The 21242-nt window shown below is 35.5% G+C and overlaps 1 protein-coding gene across 1 annotated transcript in view; it reads left to right on the plus strand.

Annotated features, from left to right (window-relative positions):
- Positions 1-21029, plus strand: part of LOC136836699 (uncharacterized) — a 59774-nt gene extending 38745 nt beyond the window's left edge. The window contains exons 2-3 of the mRNA XM_067101189.1: positions 14172-14347; positions 18449-21029. Coding sequence (XP_066957290.1) covers positions 14172-14347; positions 18449-18611 — 339 coding nt within the window. The 3' untranslated portion in view covers positions 18612-21029. The remainder of the gene's footprint in view (positions 1-14171; positions 14348-18448) is intronic.
- Positions 21030-21242: the final 213 nt, after the last annotated feature.

Raw genomic sequence — 21242 nt, forward strand, 5'->3', positions numbered from 1 at the left:
GAAGTTCCCAACATGAAAGGCTTCAAAGCTTGCCACTTTCTGCCATACAGATTCCATGGAGTCATACATGCAGTTTGTAGGCGAAGTTCCCAACATGAAAGGCTTCAAAGCTTGCCACTTTCTGCCATACAGATTCCATGGAGTCATACATGCAGTTTGTAGGCGAAGTTCCCAACATGAAAGGCTTCAAAGCTTGCCATTTACTGCCATACTGATCCCATGGAGGCATGCAGGAAGTTCGTGGGCGTTTCCTGGAACTAAACGTGAATTGACATTCTCTGCATTGATTTTCATAACGAAACATAATGGAAGAAAATATCACCTTCCGGATAATTCAGTATTTTGAATTTTTTTCTAAAATGTTCGTAAAATTTCGGTTTTTTGACTTTTTCCTCAGTGGAAATGACATTCAAAAAGTTATTCAAATCTCGGTATTCTAATTTTTTCCTTAGAGAAAATTACTTCAAAAAATTTTAAAATATCTCGGTATTTTGAGTTTTTTACTAGTGGAAATGACTTCCAAAGAGTTCAGAAAGAATATTTCGATATTTTGATTTTTTTCCTCAGTGGAAATGACCTCCAAAAAGTGATTAAAATCTCGATATTTTACAACTTTTTCCTTAGTGGAAACCCGAAGCCGTTAGGACATTGTCATAAACTCGAGTAAAAGAACATTTGCCTTTTACGAAAACCCATTGGTATTCTGCGGCAACCCATTAATGCCAGTCTTACACATGAAGCTAACCCCCTCCCCTCCCCTCTCCCTTCTCCCCCTCCCCTCTCCCTCTCTAAATCAGAAACGGCTTACAATGGGTAAGGTGTCCGACTCAGCAGGGAGCCAGGATTAAAATGTTACGCATTCCTCTTTCTTTCCTTCCCCCACCCTTCCCCCTTTCCCTTACCCCCTACCCAAAAACCCCTCCCCCCCTACCATTCTACCCCATACCCCTAATCCCCCCCATCCCTAACCATCACCCCCACCCCCTTTTTTTCCTGTTGCCTTTTGCAGTGACCTGACATTTGGAGGCAAAAATTTCTCTTTATGACTCTTCCAAGCAGGCGCGGTAAATGACGAGGTCAGAGAGGTCAGGTTAATTTCAAGGTTGCTTTAAGTGCAAAGGGATTCTGTGACGAGTGAGATCTCATTGTTTGGAATGTGGGAGAGGTGTGATAAATTATCTGGTATTTTATGATGTGCATTTTAATGTGTATATTCGTGCGTATGTCGTGGCAGCTTTCATGTATGGGGGTTCAGGAAATACGTACAAATGCATGCGTGTATACATATATGAATACGAGGGTGTTTGTTTACACGTATAAGATTAATAAAACGTGATGTACTTGATGTATTCATGCATTTATGTGCCTGAGTACTGGCTAGTAAAAGTCCACCTTTACATATACATGATAAAATAATTTATCAAATATATATATTATATATATATATATATATATATATATATATATATATATATATATATATATATATATATATATATATATATATATATATATATATATATATATATATATATATATATACATATACATATGTTACTGTATTTGCATACATCTGCATACAAGGTATACATATGCCAAACCTACACATTTATTCTATCTGAATAAATTAAACGTTTATCAAAAAAACAAGCGTGGGATCAACTCAAAATATAACACCAAAGAAATGTCAATATTTGAATCCTTTGAAATCATTTCTGAATGATGATAAATCCTAAAAAATCCTAAAAAAAAACCCATGAAGAATAAGTTGGCTTATGCCAGCACGGGGTTTCACCCTAAGTTTGGTTAGGTGTAAAAAGGGGGGTACGAGGCCTGGTGTAACCCACTGGTCTCGCCAACTAACACATAAAGTAACTGTCAGGTGGTGGCAAAGTTTTGAAGTTATTTTTAAACAATGGCTCTTAATTTTTTTTTTTAGAATTAATATACCTGAAACGTTCCATTATATGAATAAATGGTTGAATAGATTCAACAAAAATATAAAAAAGATATAATCTTAGATTATATCACTTGCGCAAGAAGGCATGCAAGCACGGAAGTCGATTACTAAAGTCATAAAAGTGATTTATGATTTGCAGATTACCTTTGTCATCCCTATAATAAGATGTCAAAGCACTATGCGTAAGCCATTTGCATCTTTTTGGAATATATATCTGAGCTAAATTATGCAACGATCATTTACGTCTGCCTAAACTGGTCTAAATTGCACGCTCTAAAGCTTGCAAATTGCACGAGGAAGACCGAGAATAATTCGGTACAGAAATTTGTCCAAACTAGTTCCAGCAAAAACAAACCAGATTTTCAAACAAGGAAGCGTACTGATCAATTTCTCTAAAACTCCCTCGTTTGTACCAGATCAGATTCTTTTCAAGCGATTCCTAATTCCTCACTGATGTCCTTGTAAGAATCAGCTTCGTTTTAAAGCACATATCTTTTTATTTCTTTTGGAGTCTTCAGTCTACAGTTGAGTTTTTCGTAAAGCACATTGACTTTGTGTCTTCTCTGAGTCTTCAGCAAGTCTGCTTCCTTTTAAAGCATGTGACTTTTTATTGTGTTATCTGGGTCTGGTTGAGAACCGGTTTGCTTTCAAAGCACATTAGGTTTTGTTGTTCTTGGGAGTCATCTTCAGAATACGTAAAAGCCAGTTTTTGTGTCGAATGGCCTGTGTCATCTTTTACTTGCTCTGTTATTATTATTATTATTATTATTATTATTATTATTATTATTATTATTATTATTATTATTATTATTATTATTATTATTATTATTATTATTATTATTTCAGTCTTTAAAATTGAATCGCAGTTTCTACTTTTGTTTTCGAAGGTGAATTTTCCATTTCAATCTGATAATTATTCACATTTTCGGTTTTAAGAATTGGAGGACAGCTTGCTTCGTTGAAACCTTCGATGTCTAAGTTAATCGGATTCCCTATTATCTGTTCTCATTCATGAACTATAATTTCACAGGCTCTTTAACCAATCTAAGTTAGAACTTAATCTGACATAGAGATGGATAATTCAAGTTTTCGTAACTAGAGTATTATTGATGTATGTTGCCAATGTACCTTCATGATATCAAAGATTAACTTTCTGTTTTCTCCTTTCTGTCCGTATATTTGTCTTCGTTCTCTATATCTGTCTGTTTGTCTGTGCAACAGCTTCCCTCACCACCATCAAGCAGAACCATCTAGCCAAAAGGTCACCTAAAATTGCCTCATGCACACAAGCAGAGAGAGAAAAAAAATTGCGAGTTCATGTTTTGTAGAAGTTTCTAATTGCCCGATCTGAGCTGGGGGCCCAAGTCTTCCTGCAGAATTTGTGTTAATTTCCTCAGATCTGCTTTAATTTCCTAGAGTACATACCTAAGAGTTAAATATGCCTGTAAAGTGAAATGTCGAGGCTTTTGAAAGGTTAAAGAGCCCCAAGGGCTTGGTCTCGTCATCTCGAAGTGAAAAGAAAATTGCATATATAATGAGTGGGATCTTTTGTTAAGTTGATCACACTCATTATGCAAGAGAGGTCTTGCACGGGATTCTTCGACTTTAATTGATATTTTCTCCAGTTTTATGTTCTCACTGTCTGTCTCTCTGACTGTTTGTCTCTACTTTGTGATTTTCTTTAATTTAGGTTTCTCTCTCTCTCTCTCTCTCTCTCTCTCTCTCTCTCTCTCTCTCTCTCTCTCTCTCTCTCTCTACTTTGTTTGTTTTATTAAATTTTGTTAGTTCTCTCTCTCTCTCTCTCTCTCTCTCTCTCTCTCTCTCTCTCTCTCTCTCTCTCTCTCTGTGCGTGTCTGTCTGTCTGTCTCTCTCTCTCTCTCTCTCTCTCTCTCTCTCTCTCTCTCTCTCTCTCTCTCTCTCTCTGCTTTATGGTTTTATTCATTTTCTTTCGTTCGTTCTCTCTCTCTCTCTCTCTCTCTCTCTCTCTCTCTCTCTCTCTCTCTCTCTCTCTCTCTCTCTCTCTCCCCTTGTAGAGACACTTAGGGTAAAATGTCAAACTTATTTTCCAAGTAGATCTTGGACAATTATATTAATCATAGTTATGATAATGTTTCATATTGCAGAATTAAACAAAGAAAGCAAGGTTTGAAGTATTTTAATAGAGAGAGAGAGAGAGAGAGAGAGCTGCATATTCATCTTATTCTAAATATAGGTCTAAATGCAACAAGATTAATTTCCCTCAATGAAGGCTTGAAGTATTTTAAGAGAGAGAGAGAGAGAGAGAGAGAGAGAGAGAGAGAAAGAGAAGAGAGAGAGAGAGAGAGAGAGAGAGAGAGAGAGAGAGAGAGAGAGAGAGAGAGATGCATATACTCTTTATATACCGTAGATATAGGCCTTATTACCACGAGATTAATCTCCCCCAAAAAAGGTCACCTAAAGTCTGGCACCCTCATTTTTGTATCCCTTATGTCTTCCAAAAGGCTAAAGTTTACTTATGCCATCGAACCAGACCTCTCCTTATCTCTATGCTCCTAAATTCACATGATTCTTGTGCTTATTTTACCGAGCTCTTTTCTCCAAGTTTCTCTGCAAGGCCAGACTACATCATTACAGTGTGATGTACTTATCAATAATGCCTAATATTATGTCGCTTCTTCATGTCATATTTCTTAACATTGCACTTCGTTTTAGTGAAGAATATATTTCGTTTTATTCAATTTCTTCAATTCCAGTATTGTCAATGATCTCTTCTCCTTCATATTTCCTGTAGAGACATTATTTCAATTTCTTAACTGTTATTAATTAAACAGTCCGGCAATTCGAAATGATCAAACTGGACTATTTCTGTTCCTTTTTTATACATGGAACTGACAAGTCCAATTGTCGTTTGCCTTTTAAGCAGTTTTTTTTTAAACATTCTGCAAGCACTGGGCAACTCTGTGTCTTTGCCGAACATTTAAGAATAATTTCTTTCTTTGTACCCGAGTTCCTCATTTGCATCACTAGCGGAGCAAAAAAAATTTCATGGGGGCGGCACCAATTTTCATATTATATATACACATAATATATATATATATATATATATATATATATATATATATATATATATATATATATATATATATATATATATATATATATATATATATATATATATATATATTCTCTGAATTTTATTATTTTTATAATAGATTTTTTCTCATTTTTATATTTCTTAGTTATGTTATTTTTATTTAAATCTTCAATATTATTTTTTTATTATTTTTCAAGGGGGGGCACGTGCCCAGGTGCCCCCCACCCCCCGGATCCGCTAGTGATTCACATAACATGGGTACTTCGTCCATTCATATGAACAATTCTTATCATCATTTATATTAAATTAGGCATACTTTCTTTAGAAAACTGGGTCTCTAACTTGTTAAATACGCGTCCAAAGAATGGAACGAGAATGGAATTCGAAAAACAAACGACAGAAATTTAGTTAACTGACACGTGAGGTCAGTTTGGATCAGATTTGAATAAACTAAAAATTCACCTTCTTCCTATTATTCATCTTAAGGAATCAGGAAGATTTTCTTTAGATGATTATCATAGCAACAATTTCTCTTCTTTATTGTTTATAATGAAATAAGAGAACAACTTGATAAATAAAAGAAGAAGAAGAAGAAGATTAAAACGAATCCCATATCAAAACAGAGGATTCATTCCTTTTAACTAACACATTCATGCGAGAATCAGTCAAGGTCCAAAACAACATCCTGGTGGAATCAGTTACCTCCATGTGCGTCCAATCAATCCGGTCCTGGTCGTTATTTTTATGGTATTCGTTATTTTTATGGTATTTACCGTCATTATTTAATGCTTAACGTACATCCCCAAGGGGCTGGTACTAAACAAGGCGCCCATTTTGCACGCAAATCTGCCCAGCCAGTTCTCTGCTTCTGCAAAAACAGTCACATCCCGTATCGGCCTGGATCGTGCAGGGGACCCTGACCTCAAGATATTTTAAATGCCTAGCTTCCTCTTGCATCCTACGTTGCTCTATATGTCAGAAGTCGCAGCTTTGGACTGTGCTCTCCGGTAATCGTATTGACACTGCCAATGTCAGGAGTGATATCCTGCAAGATTTCAGAGACTGGTGAAGGATCCTGGATTCAGGGTTTGCCTGAGTTTGCGGTGTTGCCATGCGCTGTGAATTGACTGCCCATTTCTTTTCAATACTATTTTTTATTGCCTTATTTCAAAAGCAAGTCTACAAGAGCGGGTTGAAGTTTCAGGTGAAATCATATAAATGTGATCCCCTTTTTATCTTATATTTACGGTTTGATAAAAAAGAATGCTAATTTAAAATGATATTAAACTTGGGAAATACGGATATTTGCACCTTTGAATCTCAGACTTACAAAGGTTGTGTTCCACGTAATCTGGTCTTACTTGATTCGAGAGTAATACATCTTTTGTTTTTTTTTTATTTTGTTCATTATTCGTATAATATTCATAAAGTAAGTTATTAGCTGCAAGTCGCAATAATTTGTTATATTTATCAGATCGTTTTGATTTTCCATTAGCAACAATAAAAAATCAAATCGATTGATATAACAATTCTTTAAAGAAATCATGTCTTAACTGAATAATACAATGTCATTTGCATGAACACGAGACTTTTTTTGTGCTTTTCATTCGTACGGTATTCAAAAAAAATTCTTTAGAGTAAACATACAAATAAAAATAAACAACCCAACAGATGTGTCTAATTCTATTCCACATGCTGACAGAACGATGTGTTTCAAACACGTTTTAGTTTCTGGTTTCAGAAAGAACGATGTGTTTCAAACTGGTTTTAGTTTTTGGTTTCAGAAAGAACGATGTGTCTCAAACTGGTTTTCGTTTTTGGTTTCAGAAAGAACGATGTGTTTCAAACTGGTTTTAGTTTTTGGTTTCAGAAAGAACGATGTGTTTCAGACTTTTTTAGTTTCTGGTTTCAGAAAGAACGATGTGTTTCAGACTTTTTTAGTTTCTGGTTTCAGAAAGAACGATGTGTTTCAAACAGGTTGTAGTTCCTGGTTTCAAAAAGAACGATGTGTCTAAAACAGGTTTTAGTTTCTGGTTTCAGAAAGAATGCCATGTTTCAAACATGTTTTAGTTTCTGGTTTCAGAGAGAACGACGCGTTTCAAACACGTTTTAGTTTCTGGCTCCAGAAAGACGGACGCGTTTTAAACAAGTTTTAATTGCTGTTCCATAAAGAACGAAGAGTTTCAAACACGTTTTAGCTCCTGACTCCAGAAAGAACGACGCGTTTCAAACAATTTGAAACATGTTTTAGTTTCCGGCTCCAGAAAGAAAGACGCGTTTCAAACAATTGCAACATGTTTTAGTTTCAGGCTTCAGAAAGAAAGACGTGTCTCAAACGCGATTTAGTTTCTGACGTTAGAAATAGCCCAATTTCTTCGAAAATCGAGACGGTATCTAGAAAGACGAACAAAACGCATAATTTCATCCCGTATGATACTTAACAAAAAAAGACGAAATATAAAGAAATATCAAATAAGTAAACTGGAAGTAAGGAAGCATGGTAAAAGATTACGCATCTGGATGCACGAACTGGATGAATGCCGAGGCCGGTGAGCGTAATAAGAGATCTGCATATCATATTTTTATGAGATCTTTCAGATCAAAGAGGAAATTGCAGAGAATCTGAAGCATAACTCACTGGAAATAGGGTAGGTTGGACTAAATTGTATGAGAATGTCAAGAAAGAATGGAAGAGTGAAAAGTAAACTGCGGATAATAAAGTAATTGCAAGGAATGAAAAAGTTTTAAGAATATACTGTATATACACACACACACATATACATATATATATATATATATATATATATACTATATACAATATATATATATATATATATATATATATATATATATATATATATATATATATATATATACGAAAAATAATATAACACCAAAAGCATTAAGAAAATGACGAATTGAAAAAGAAAAATTTAATAATAAAATAGAGTAAGGTAATATCATAAAGAATTAATCAAAAAAATAAAATGAACGAGGCAAGTTAAGCTGCAATAAAAGTTGGACAATATTATAGAGGAAAAAATAAAAGTGAATCAATGCAAAAGAAAAACATGTAATATAAATAAGAGTAAGACAACGATACAGAGAATGACCGAAGAATAAAATTAAATATAAAAGAGAAAGCATAAAATAGGCGAGAATTAGGCAACATCATGAAGAATCACAAAACGTCAAAATGGAAAAGAACGAAACAAGTAAAAAATGCGCCGAAGTTTCTTCGGCGCGATTGAGTTTTCTGTACAGCCGCTACAGCGTATAATCAAGGCCACCGAAAACAGATCTATCTTTCGGTGGTCTCCGTATAATGCTGTATGAGCCGCGACCCATGAAACTTTAACCACGGCCCTGTAGTGGCCTATACTATATCGTTGCCAGAAGCACGATTATGGCTAATTTTAACCTTGAATAAGATAAAAACTACTGAGGCTAGAGGGCTGGAATTTGGTATGTTTGATGATTGGAGGGTGGATGATCAATATACCAATTTGCAGCCCTCTAGCCTTAGTAGTTTTTAAGATCGGAGGGCGGACGGAAAAAGTGCGGACAGAATAAAGTACGGACGGACAGACTAGGCCGGCACAATAGTTTTCTTTTACAGGAAACTAAAAACTTAAAATGGAAAGCTGAATAAGACAACATCACTTACAAACTTACAAACCAGAAATTAAAGCAGAACGAGAGAAAGGAAACGCAGAACAGGAAACGACGGCGCGGCAGTACCAAGCGGAATAACCAAGCTACATAACCCCGGAATGAAAACTAAGGTCGTAGAGGTCAGGCCAGGTCTGTGTGCCATATGACCTCACGGCGTGACAAGGAGGGCTCGTGACTCACTCGGTCTCGAAGGAGACCTCACTGGAGTCTTTGAAAAGATATATATATATTATATATAACACTGGAACGGCGAAGTCGCGCTTAAAATTGGTCTGCTGACGTCACGATTTTGGAGAGGGAGGGAGGGAGGGAGGGAGAAGGGAAGGGAGAGGGAAAGAAAGGGAAGAAGGGGGGAGGGGGAAAGAAAGATGTCAAGGACTGTCGAGATTCGCTTTGGCAGCGGATATGTGGGTCAACATTTTTTGCATCAGATAAACACCATAATATTCTTTGGAGGCTCGAATTTCGAGTCAGTGGCCCCCCTGTGTGGGCGTGTACCTTATGAATAGGGGTTTATCTTCTGGATAATAATAATAATAATAATAATAATAATAATAATAATAATAATAATAATAATAATAATAATAATAATAATAATTGTTTGATGTCAGTTATTGAGGTATTACTCAAGCAGCAAATCTGATATGTAATAATAATAATAATAATAATAATAATAATAATAATAATAATTGTAATTGCTTGATGTCAGTATTAAGGTATAAATGAAGCAGCAAATTTAATATAATAATAATAATAATAATAATAATAATAATAATAAATAATAATAATAATAATAATAATAATAATAATAATAATAATAATAATAATAACAAAAACTGTAATTGTTTGATGTCATTGGTTGAGGTATAATCAAGCAGAAAATTCGATATAATAATAATAATAATAATAATAATAATAATAATAATAATAATAATAATAATAATAATAATAATAATAATATTCGCTTGATGTCAGTGATCGAGGCAAGAATCAGGCGGCAAAAATGACATATTCTGTCATTTTGATGTCACTATCTGTTGGCAATGATGTCAGGCGCTGATATATATTAAGAATGGTTATTAATGATATAGCGAACTCGTTCTTCGACATCAGACTCAAGTGGCAACTTTATCACGGATTGGAACATGTTTCAGTTTTGTCAAAAGGTCACATGATTCCTTTTCCAATTTGATGTCACCATCAATACCAGTGATATCAGTGGCAGATGACGCAATTTGTCTTTCTCGACGTCACGAGGAAGTCGCCCAAAATGCCAGGAACTGATATTTAAAAGAAGTTTCAAAAGTTGCATATTGCTCTCGCTGACATCATGGATTTGAATGCACACCCGTGACGGTCCTCAGCCCCGGATTATAAAGAGAAGGGGTAAGCCCTGGGATTAAGCCTAGGATTAATCCTAAGCTTAACCCTAGGATGAACGCCCATGCCTTGAGATACGAAGAGTTATTGAACCATGCAACAAACCGTAGAAGTCTGGTGCGAGGAAAAATGGCTGGAAATGAGAGCCGAATGCCAACGAAGTGAGAGGGAGTTCTTACTAGGTTTATTAAATTCTATATTCATATTTCAGTCTATCTATAAAGATATAAAGATATGCATAATTTCTGATCTACCATATCGCCTTAAAACTAATTATTTTAATATCTATCTCATCCTAAAAGATTTCACCCATTTTTCATTTATTTTTGCACATCAAATCTAAGTATCAAGTGCTCGGCAATTTAAGAAACGAAAATCGCCTCCTAATTTGAACTGGAAATAAAAGGAGTCCAGAATATTTGCCTTGTACAGAATATATCTATTCAGGTAACCTTACGCTTACGTGTCTTCAAAACAATTTAAAAGCGACAGTTATAAATTCTCAAGACAAGGATAAACGAGGAGGCAGGGAAACAAGTTCCTGCAGCTGGGTGACATTTCCTCTGGTGCAAATTAAAACAACAACATGATTGTTTGTGCTTGTATGTATATGTGTTTGTGTATGCATTTGTGTGTGTGTGTGTGTGTGTGTGTGAGAGAGAGAGAGAGAGAGAGAGAGAGAGAGAGAGAGAGAGAGAGAGAGAGAGATGAGGTGGTAAATAAACTGTTTCCTGGCCGCTGGATATTTCGTCTGACCCTCATTAAAACAACATGATTGCCTGTGCGTTTATATGTGTGTGTGTGTGTATGTGTGTGTGTGTGTGTGTGTGAGAGAGAGAGAGAGAGAGAGAGAGAGAGAGAGAGAGAGAGAGAGAGAGAGAGAGAGAGAGAGAGAATTGAAGTAGTAAATGAACTTTTTCCTGGTGGCTAAATGATATTTTATTTGGCGCACATTGAAACAAGAACAAGATTATTTGAGTGTGTACATGTGTAGTGCGTGTATGTGTGTGTGTGTGTGTGTGTGTGTGTGAGAGAGAGAGAGAGAGAGAGAGAGAGAGAGAGAGAGAGAGAAGAGACTCGTTTTTACACAGCCTATATTTGGGATAAACAGTAAGAGGGGCGTGGCTCGGATCTCACGAAAGCAGGGATCGCTGTTCATCTCATATTCGATTTTAAAAAGGTCTATAAATAGCCTTTACATTGACATTAGTTTCTCTTCGTTGCTTCTGCGAGGTCGACCTAAAATGAAAATTGAAAACAGATGCATGCAAATGTGGGGGCCCGGTCTCTCTCTCTCTCTCTCTCTCTCTCTCTCTCTCTCTCTCTCTCTCTCTCTCTCCCAAATATGGTCCCCTGGAATGAAATTAAAAGCTAATGTAAGTTGAAAATGTGAAAACAGATGGATGCACATAATATGTTCTCTCTCTCTCTCTCTCTCTCTCTCTCTCTCTCCTGGAATGAAACTGAGGACAAATTTAGGTTAAAATCTTTTCCTTAAAGAGGCAGTTGCTATAAAAAAAATAGGAAATAAATCAAAATAAAAAAAAATTCAGTATCTCCATACATACTAAAACCTTTTTAAGACGTGGGACTCAAACCTTATTATTGCCTCTGCAAACTGAGTAAAATTACCTGCTTATCTAAGATACGCGCGTACGCTCGCGCATGCGCGTAACTCGCCCATCAAAATGTCATCAGACGACACGAAAGCCTCTCATGAAATGTGGTCAGTCTTAGAATGACAACCTCTTAACATTTTGAACGCCTCATTCTACCATTGTCTTTAAAACTGGATTCTTGTAGCGTAATGTGACTGGTAACTATTGTAGACAGTCATTGTAATGCCACAGGTGTCACGGTAATTATAAAAAACGAAATTTGTAATTAATGTTTTGTCTAGAGTTTGGTAACTGACCTAAGATATCGAGGGCAGCTACCCTTAGGCATACTTTATACAAGAAATTTACTTTTGTTATCTGGTCGACATTTTCACTTTTTCCTAGTTTTAATTTTAGTATACATTGCATTCTTTGGAATATTATGAGATGGTTGTCGTTCAGTGAATATTGCTATTACTACTACTGTTACAAATAATAATAATAATAATAATAATAATAATAATAATAATAATAATAATAATAATAACAAGAAAAGTATCTAATTAAAGTAATTTGTCTGAGAAAAATCACACATTTTTTAGAATGACAATTTCAAATGACATTTGATTTTTTACATTTAATAATAATAATAATAATAATAATAATAATAATAATAATAATAATAATAATAATAATAATAATAATAATGATATCATCAGTTTTTTAGCAATGGCAAGAAAGAATACCTTAAAACATAACTTAGTTAAAGACTGCATCATATCCACAGCTATTTAAGGGTCATTGATACTGATTAATTGATTGATCTACCAGTATAATCTGGCGCAGCAACGAAGCACGAGAGAGAGAGAGAGAGAGAGAGAGAGAGAGAGAGAACTGAATGCATCTCATACCCTTCAACTTCCAATTCACAATTATTAGGAACTGCCCAGTTTAACAGACCTTGTACCCTACCCTGCATCTCAAACGCCTCTTGACCTTTGAAGTGGACTTCCCGGGCTTCAGTTTTTCTCCCTCCATTAACAATCATTTGGAGAAGGATTATTATGATTTATGTGTCCACGGTGGACGTATAATGTCCTGGGAGAGATTGTGCTCGGTGAGTTATGGCCTAGGATGCTTGGAGGTCGAGTGGGCAAGTTATATACATTGGTTGCTCCTTGGAAAGTTACTCGCGTGTCTTGCTTGGTACTTGAAAGCGTGGCAGTCGTGAGTAATAATAATAATAATAATAATAATAATAATAATAATAATAATAATAATAATAATAATAATAATAATAGATTGTATTACACGTGTATTTTTCGTATTTTATTATTCAGTAGCTTAATTACGACATTGTGAATTTCTCAGCAATAATAATAATAATAATGATAATAATAATAATAATAATAATAATAATAATAATAATAATGATAATAATAATAATAATAATAATAATAATAATAATAATAATAATAATAATATACTATTCTAACTGACCATATGTGATACAAGGAAGGGGAGTTCTTAAAATCATGACAGTCGCAAATAATAATAATAATAATAATAATAATAATAATAATAATAATAATAATAATAATAATAATAATAATAATAATAATCTAAATGACTATGTATGAAAAAAGAAAGCGTAGAGAGAAGATAAATACAGAAAAATATGCGGAGATTGAGAGAGATAGAAAGAAATTAGGGAATAAAATAACATGCAGGGAAAAATATTACCTGAGAAAAGTGCGTGAAAGGTCATTTACTTTTTATTCTTTGCACTGGGGTCTTCCAGACCCCTCCCCCACTTTACCCCCTCCCTCAAGCCCCAATGTGCCCCCCAAACCTTCCCCCTAACCCCAAAAATAAATAATAAATAAATATATAACTAAACTAAAAATAAGTAAACATACAAATAAACAAAAATCCACTGATCAATAGACCACAAAGGTACTGTTCTTAGTGTCAGGGCCCCTCCCCTTCCCCCAGTACCCAAATTTGCCAAACCAACCCTCCCCCTTCCCCTCAAAAAAATAAATGAACAAGAAATAAATGAGTCTGTGCATAAACAAACATCAATTGAAAAATAAACCACATGGGAAATTCATTTTGCCTCTACAGATGAGTCAGCTAAAAGTACTATTCTTAGTGTCAACACCTTCACCCCCTAGTGCCCAAACGTCCCTCACCAACCCTCCCCTACCCCAAAAATAAACAAGAAATGAATAAGTTTATATATAAGCAAATACCAGTTGACAAATAGACCACTAAAGCAATTCATTTTGTCTCTACAGATGTGTCTGCCAAAGGTGCTATTCTCAGTGTCAACACCCACTCCCCTCTCTATCCAGCACCCAAATGTCCCCAACCAATCCTACCCATTCCCCCCAAAAAATAAATAAACAAGAATTAAATGAGTCTGTGCATAAACGAACATCCATTGACAGACCACAAAAGGTAACTTATTTTGTCTCCACAGATGAGTCTACAAAAGGTGCTATTCTCAGTAGCAGTGGTCCTGCTGGCCACGAGCTGGTTTGACCTGACGATTGGTCAGGTCAATGCCAAAGGAGGCGTCGTCATCTCACATTCCTCAGACGACCAAGAACACTTTCAGTTTGGAGAGCCAGGAAAAGCGGTGTTTGGGGCGTACAGGTAAGTGCCATCACACTTTACGTAAGTGCCACTAAGTGCCACTAACTTTAGAAAATGATTAAGACTGACAAACATTTGTATGGAAAAAGGTTACAACTTTCTAACAATTATTTTTGGCATTATTATTGTCCTGATTATCTGCTAGGCTCAATTTAAGATCTGGCAAAAAATTAAACAGTCTTTTCAGCTACAGCTTGGATTGAGTTTATGTAAAACCTGAAGTTTTTCGTTTCAGTAGAAAAATTTAATTTGCCCCCCAAAATATATTCGGTGTAACGAATATATTTCCGCTTGCCCCAGGTAAAAATAATTCTAATTTAGCCTCTCTCGACTGGTACTTACAGGTAAGTAATACAGGTAAGTTTCATTGGCAGGTGGTGTTGGAAAGTGGTTTTGTACTTTGTCGAAACAGTAGTTACAACTTCACTCTTACTATGCATGTTGTTAAGAAGGTAGCGGTTCTCGTGAGTAGGTAAAATGAATAGCTTCGTACCTTGAGAATGTTGATTAAGAAACTGGAAAGAAGGTAAGCTTAAAGAGTCTATCTGTAGCTCAGACTAAATCATAGTATTATTTTCATAATGATGCTTAACAGCTAAAGCTTCTAGTAAAAGTCTCAGGTCAAATTCTAGCAGTGGGAAATAATAAAAAAAAAAGTTGAAATAATTCTACCCATATTAATTAACATAAATCAAATGACTTAAAATGTCTTGTAATTCTAAGCTGTACATAAATAAATATGTTTAAATCAGTAAATTCCTCTCTAATACTGAGCTGAAGTTGAAATCTTAATAAAGGAAAGATATATATATATATATATATATATATATATATATATATATATATATATATATATATATATATATATATATATATATATATATATATATATATATATACGTATTAGACTTTGTAATAGGTGCAAAATTTTGTAAATATAAGTTCAGCTGTGTATGTAGATTCTGGCCGAGGATTTGTAAATTTTTCCATCTCAGTTGAATCTTCTAAATATATGTATAAAACTTTGTAAATATATGTTCACCTGTGTTTGTAGATTCTGCTCAATATTTGTGTACCTCCATTTCATCTGAATCTTATATACACACACACACACACACACACACACACATATATATATATATATATATATATATATATATATATATACAGTATATATATATATATATATATATATATATATATATATATATATGTAATTCTAATAGCCACAATGCCCTCTTAACTTCGCTAATTCCTCGCGCTTTTTTAGATATGCTTGTAACTACGAAGCCGATATCCAAAGGGAAGAATGAAGAGCCTGTGACGGCCGGCCGCGGGAAGCGAACCCGAGTTACCTTAATCACAAGGAGGTCACGTTGCCGACCTGGCTACGAGAAGGATAAAAGTCTATCACCTCTCGTACATATATATACCTGTCGTTTTCAGATATATTCATTAGAGCTGGAATAGACCCATCCTCACCATCGTAGCCAAGTGGGCAATCGTTTTTATTGCTTTTTAGGCTGAAATATATATGCAGAATCTACTGGTCACTTTTACCAGACACATATGTAATTCTAATAGCCACAATGCCCTCTTAACTTCGCTAATTCCTCGCGCTTTTTTTAGATATGCTTGTAACTACGAAGCCGATATCCAAAGGGAAGAATGAAGAGCCTGTGACGGCCGGCCGCGGGAAGCGAACCCGAGTTACCTTAATCACAAGGAGGTCACGTTGCCGACCTGGCTACGAGAAGGATAAAAGTCTATCACCTCTCGTACATATATATACCTGTCGTTTTCAGATATATTCATTAGAGCTGGAATAGACCCATCCTCACCATCGTAGCCAAGTGGGCAATCGTTTTTATTGCTTTTTAGGCTGAAATATATATGCAGAATCTACTGGTCACTTTTACCAGACACATATGTAATTCTAATAGCCACAATGCCCTCTTAACTTCGCTAATTCCTCGCGCTTTTTTTAGATATGCTTGTAACTACGAAGCCGATATCCAAAGGGAAGAATGAAGAGCCTGTGACGGCCGGCCGCGGAAGCGAACCCGAGTTACCTTAATCACAAGGAGGTCACGTTGCCGACCTGGCTACGAGAGGATAAAAGTCTATCACCTCTCGTACATATATATACCTGTCGTTTTCAGATATATTCATTAGAGCTGGAATAGACCCATCCTCACCATCGTAGCCAAGTGGGCAATCGTTTTTATTGCTTTTTAGGCTGAAATATATATGCAGAATCTACTGGTCACTTTTACCAGACACATATGTAATTCTAATAGCCACAATGCCCTCTTAACTTCGCTAATTCCTCGCGCTTTTTTAGATATGCTTGTAACTACGAAGCCGATATCCAAAGGAAGAATGAAGAGCCTGTGACGGCCGGCCGCGGGAAGCGAACCCGAGTTACCTTAATCACAAGGAGGTCACGTTGCCGACCTGGCTACGAGAAGGATAAAGTCTATCACCTCTCGTACATATATATACCTGTCGTTTTCAGATATATTCATTAGAGCTGGAATAGACCCATCCTCACCATCGTAGCCAAGTGGGCAATCGTTTTTATTGCTTTTAGGCTGAAATATATATGCAGAATCTACTGGTCCTTCTCGTAGCCAGGTCGGCAACGTGACCTCCTTGTGATTAAGGTAACTCGGGTTCGCTTCCCCCGCGGCCGGCCGTCACAGGCTCTTCATTCTTCCCTTGGATATCGGCTTCGTAGTTACAAGCATATCTAAAAAGCGCGAGGAATTAGCGAAGTTAAGAGGGCATTGTGGCTATTAGAATTACATATGTGTCTGGTAAAAGTGACCAGTAGATTCTGGGCATATATTTTCAGCCTAAAAGCAATAAAAAACGATTGCCCACTTGGCTACGATGGTGAGGATGGGTCTATTCCAGCTCTAATGAATATATCTGAAAACGACAGGTATATATATGTACGAGAGGTGATAGACTTTATCCTTCTCGTAGCCAGGTCGGCAACGTGACCTCCTTGTGATTAAGGTAACTGGTTCGCTTCCCGCGGCCGGCCGTCACAGGCTCTTTCATTCTTCCCTTTGGATATCGGCTTCATTTTCGTAGTTACAAGCATATCTAAAAAAGCGCGAGGAATTAGCGAAGTTAAGAGGGCATTGTGGCTATTAGAATTACATATGTGTCTGGTAAAAGTGACCAGTAGATTCTGCATATATATTTCAGCCCAAAAGCAATAAAAACGATTGCCCACTTGGCTACGATGGTGAGGATGGGTCTATTCCAGCTCTAATGAATATATCTGAAAACGACAGGTATATATATGTACGAGAGGTGATAGACTTTTATCCTTCTCGTAGCCAGGTCGGCAACGTGACCTCCTTGTGATTAAGGTAACTCGGGTTCGCTTCCCGCGGCCGGCCGTCACAGGCTCTTCATTCTTCCCTTTGGATATCGGCTTCGTAGTTACAAGCATATCTAAAAAAAGCGCGAGGAATTAGCGAAGTTAAGAGGGCATTGTGGCTATTAGAATTACATATGTGTCTGGTAAAAGTGACCAGTAGATTCTGCATATATATATATATATATATATGCATATTATATATAGACTGTAAATGTAAATTCAACTGTCTCTGCAGATACTGGCCAAGGATTTGTATATTTATATTTCAGCTGAGTCTTTAATATACATACGTATGTTATACTGTTAATATACAATCAGCTGCACCTACAGATTTTGTTGAAGGTTTGTGTACCACCATTTCATCTGAATCTTCCAAACACACACACATATATTAGACTGTAAATATACATTCAACTGTATCTAAAAATTCTGTACCGGGATTTGTATATTTATATTTCATTCGAGTCTTCCACATACGCACGTATACAGTATGTAGGCTTTAAATATACAGTTAGCTGTATCTAGTCTCTGTCGAAGATTTGTGTACCTCCATGTCAGCCTAATCTGCAGATCACACCTGTATCTACGCAAATTTCCTTTTCCACTGAGCATTACAAATTCTACCCAAAGGCATTATCAACGTCTACGTCACGCAGTCCTTTGAATGCTATCTGAGATACTCTAACACCCCTCTCGTGTTTCAGCTGGCGAGGACCCGATGGTAAACAGTACATCTTCAGATACGTGGCTGATTCGTCAGGATTCAGGATCAGGGGACCTGAGGTTCCTGTCAATAGCCAAGGTGTTGCAGCCAACGGCGAACAGGTCAATCCGGAGACTCCTGCGGATGGCTACAAATTATCGTGATTGTGAATGAGGAGAGAACGAATTACGGGGGAAATACCTTGAACCAAAAAGTGCAAATGTTTTGTCTTATTTTTTTTTTTTAAATATTATCACGTATGTGCTCATGGTAGCTTCTTTCTCTGCTCTACTTTTTAAGGCAAAAATTGTCCATATTCTGTATTTCGTAAACGCTGAATGTGATATACTTTTTTTTTGCTGTTTGATGCTGGTGTCTAAGACTTGCGTTTCTGAACTGGTGGACTGAAGGTGCTTACACCCTTTTTTGTAGATCTCTGTACTATCTTGTAGAGCAAAATTGTCACTATTCTGTCTTTTGTAAACGCTGAATGTGATATTTTTTTTTTTTTTGCTGTTTGATGCTGGTGTCTAAGACTTGCGTTTCTGAACTGGTGGACTGAAGGTGCTTACACCCTTCTTGTAGATCTCTGTACTATCTTGTAGAGCAAAATTGTCCCTATTCTGTATTTCGCAAAAATGAATGTGATATATTTTCTTTTTGCTCTTTGATGCTGGTGTTCTGCAACTTGTATTTTTGAACTGGAGGGCTGAAAATGCCTACGGCCTTTTTTGTAGATCTCTGTACTATCTTGTAAGGCAAAACTGTTCTTATGCTGCCCCCTGTAAACAATGAATGTGATATATTTTTCTCTATGATACTGGTGTTCTGCAACTTGTATTTTTGAACTGGAGGACTGAAAGTGCCTGCAGCCTTTTTGCAGATACACATACGAACAAATATCGACTTAACTGACACCCTTTTTGTTATGCTTGAACATATACCTGAGGTACCATTGCCTCAAGACGAAACTGACGAATGTATTTTTATGTTAAGGTAGATTGAATATGATAATTCATTATCTACATCGACATCTACTTCACTCCCTGTAGCGTCACGACTCGTATTGTTGAACAGGACTGAAAATGCTTACGCCTTCTTGTAGTTACCCATTTGAACAGAAATCGAAGGTAACAAACTTTATTTTCTATGTCAACGTAGAACACCCCTTTTTGAAGTTACAGATTTGAACAGAAACGAACGTCACATTGTCTAAAGACTAAATATATAAATGTATTTCTACATCAAAGTATAATGACTACGATAATGTACTTTCTACAGTGACGTAGATTTCCCTTCGTCAGTTCTACTCAGGTTGCACAAATATAATTTCCTGCAAAGGGTAAAATCGAAAAAAAAATCAGTAATGGTACCTGTTGCAAATACCATATACTGGAAATAAACTGAAGAAACTTAAAAAATATGATAATTATTTTTTGTTAACAGAAATGATGTAATGATTTTAACTCGTCAGTTTTAACATAGTCATCACATTTCCACTTCATATTCAATAGCCGTAGTCATTGGAATATACTTTTCTTCTGTGTAGAAATATCAAATTATCTACTATCCATTCCAGGGACCGCGAGTCATCGTTTTTCGCAAATATCTTTCAAACTAATTATTTGATCGAAATGGTAAACGCCTTAACTAACACCATTCGACAATGCATTCTATTACCAAGATTTAGCGGGAGGTGTCTCGTATACTGGGTCAAAGTACCATTTCGATCAAATAATTAGTTTGAAAGATATTTGAGAAAAACAATGACTCGCGACCCCTGAAATGAATAGTAAACATTTTAAAAGCTAAAACAGGGTTCCCAAAGTGATATTTTGGCAATGTACTTTTCAACTGTGTAGAATATCATATTACCTAGACATTTTTAAAGCTACAATAGGTTTCCCAAAGTGATATTTTGGCAATGTACTTTTCAACTGTGTAGAATATCATATTACCTAGACATTTTTAAAGCTACAATAGGTTTCCCAAAGTGATATTTTGGCAATGTACTTTTCATCTGTGTAGAATATCATATTACCTAGACATTTTTAAAGCTACAATAGGTTTCCCAAAGTGATATTTTGGTAATGTACTTTTCAACTGCGTAGAATATCATATTACCTAAACATTTTTAAAGCTGCAATAGGTTTCCCAAAGTGATATTTTGGTAACCTCATTCACCATTAAATAAGAAACGCTTCGTAGCGCCAGAAAGATATGAACCCAAATTAAACAGATCAGTATTAATGGTCAAGTGTCCCCCTAAACTTATTCTCATGTAGATATTAACAATATTAGTTGTGCTGGCCATAACACTTCATGAGATGAACATTACTTTTTTTCATGTCATCATTTAATATTCAAGGAATTTTTTCACTTCATGATCGTTACATCATGTACTACAGTCTTACCATTCAAATGTGTTGGAAATAAGGTGATGAAGTTAATGTGATAAAGTAATTGATCTCCTGTTGGCAATAGGGTTAAGTTTTATTCATATGTAATGTTTTGAAATATATATATATATATATATATATATATATATATATATATATATATATATATATATATATATATATATATATATATATATATATATATATATATATATATATATATATATACAGTATATATATATATTTATGTATATTTATATATATTATGCCTGGCAGGTGTATTGAATAAAACACCCACCCTATAAATTTTATGCGAAAAATCACCTCGTATCAACTTATCAGGAAAAACGGAAATTTCAAATGAATTACATATACTGTAAGCTGCCGGCCCATAGG

This window comes from Macrobrachium rosenbergii, chromosome 56, assembly GCF_040412425.1.
Source record: "Macrobrachium rosenbergii isolate ZJJX-2024 chromosome 56, ASM4041242v1, whole genome shotgun sequence".
NCBI classification, from domain to species: Eukaryota; Metazoa; Arthropoda; class Malacostraca; order Decapoda; family Palaemonidae; genus Macrobrachium; species Macrobrachium rosenbergii.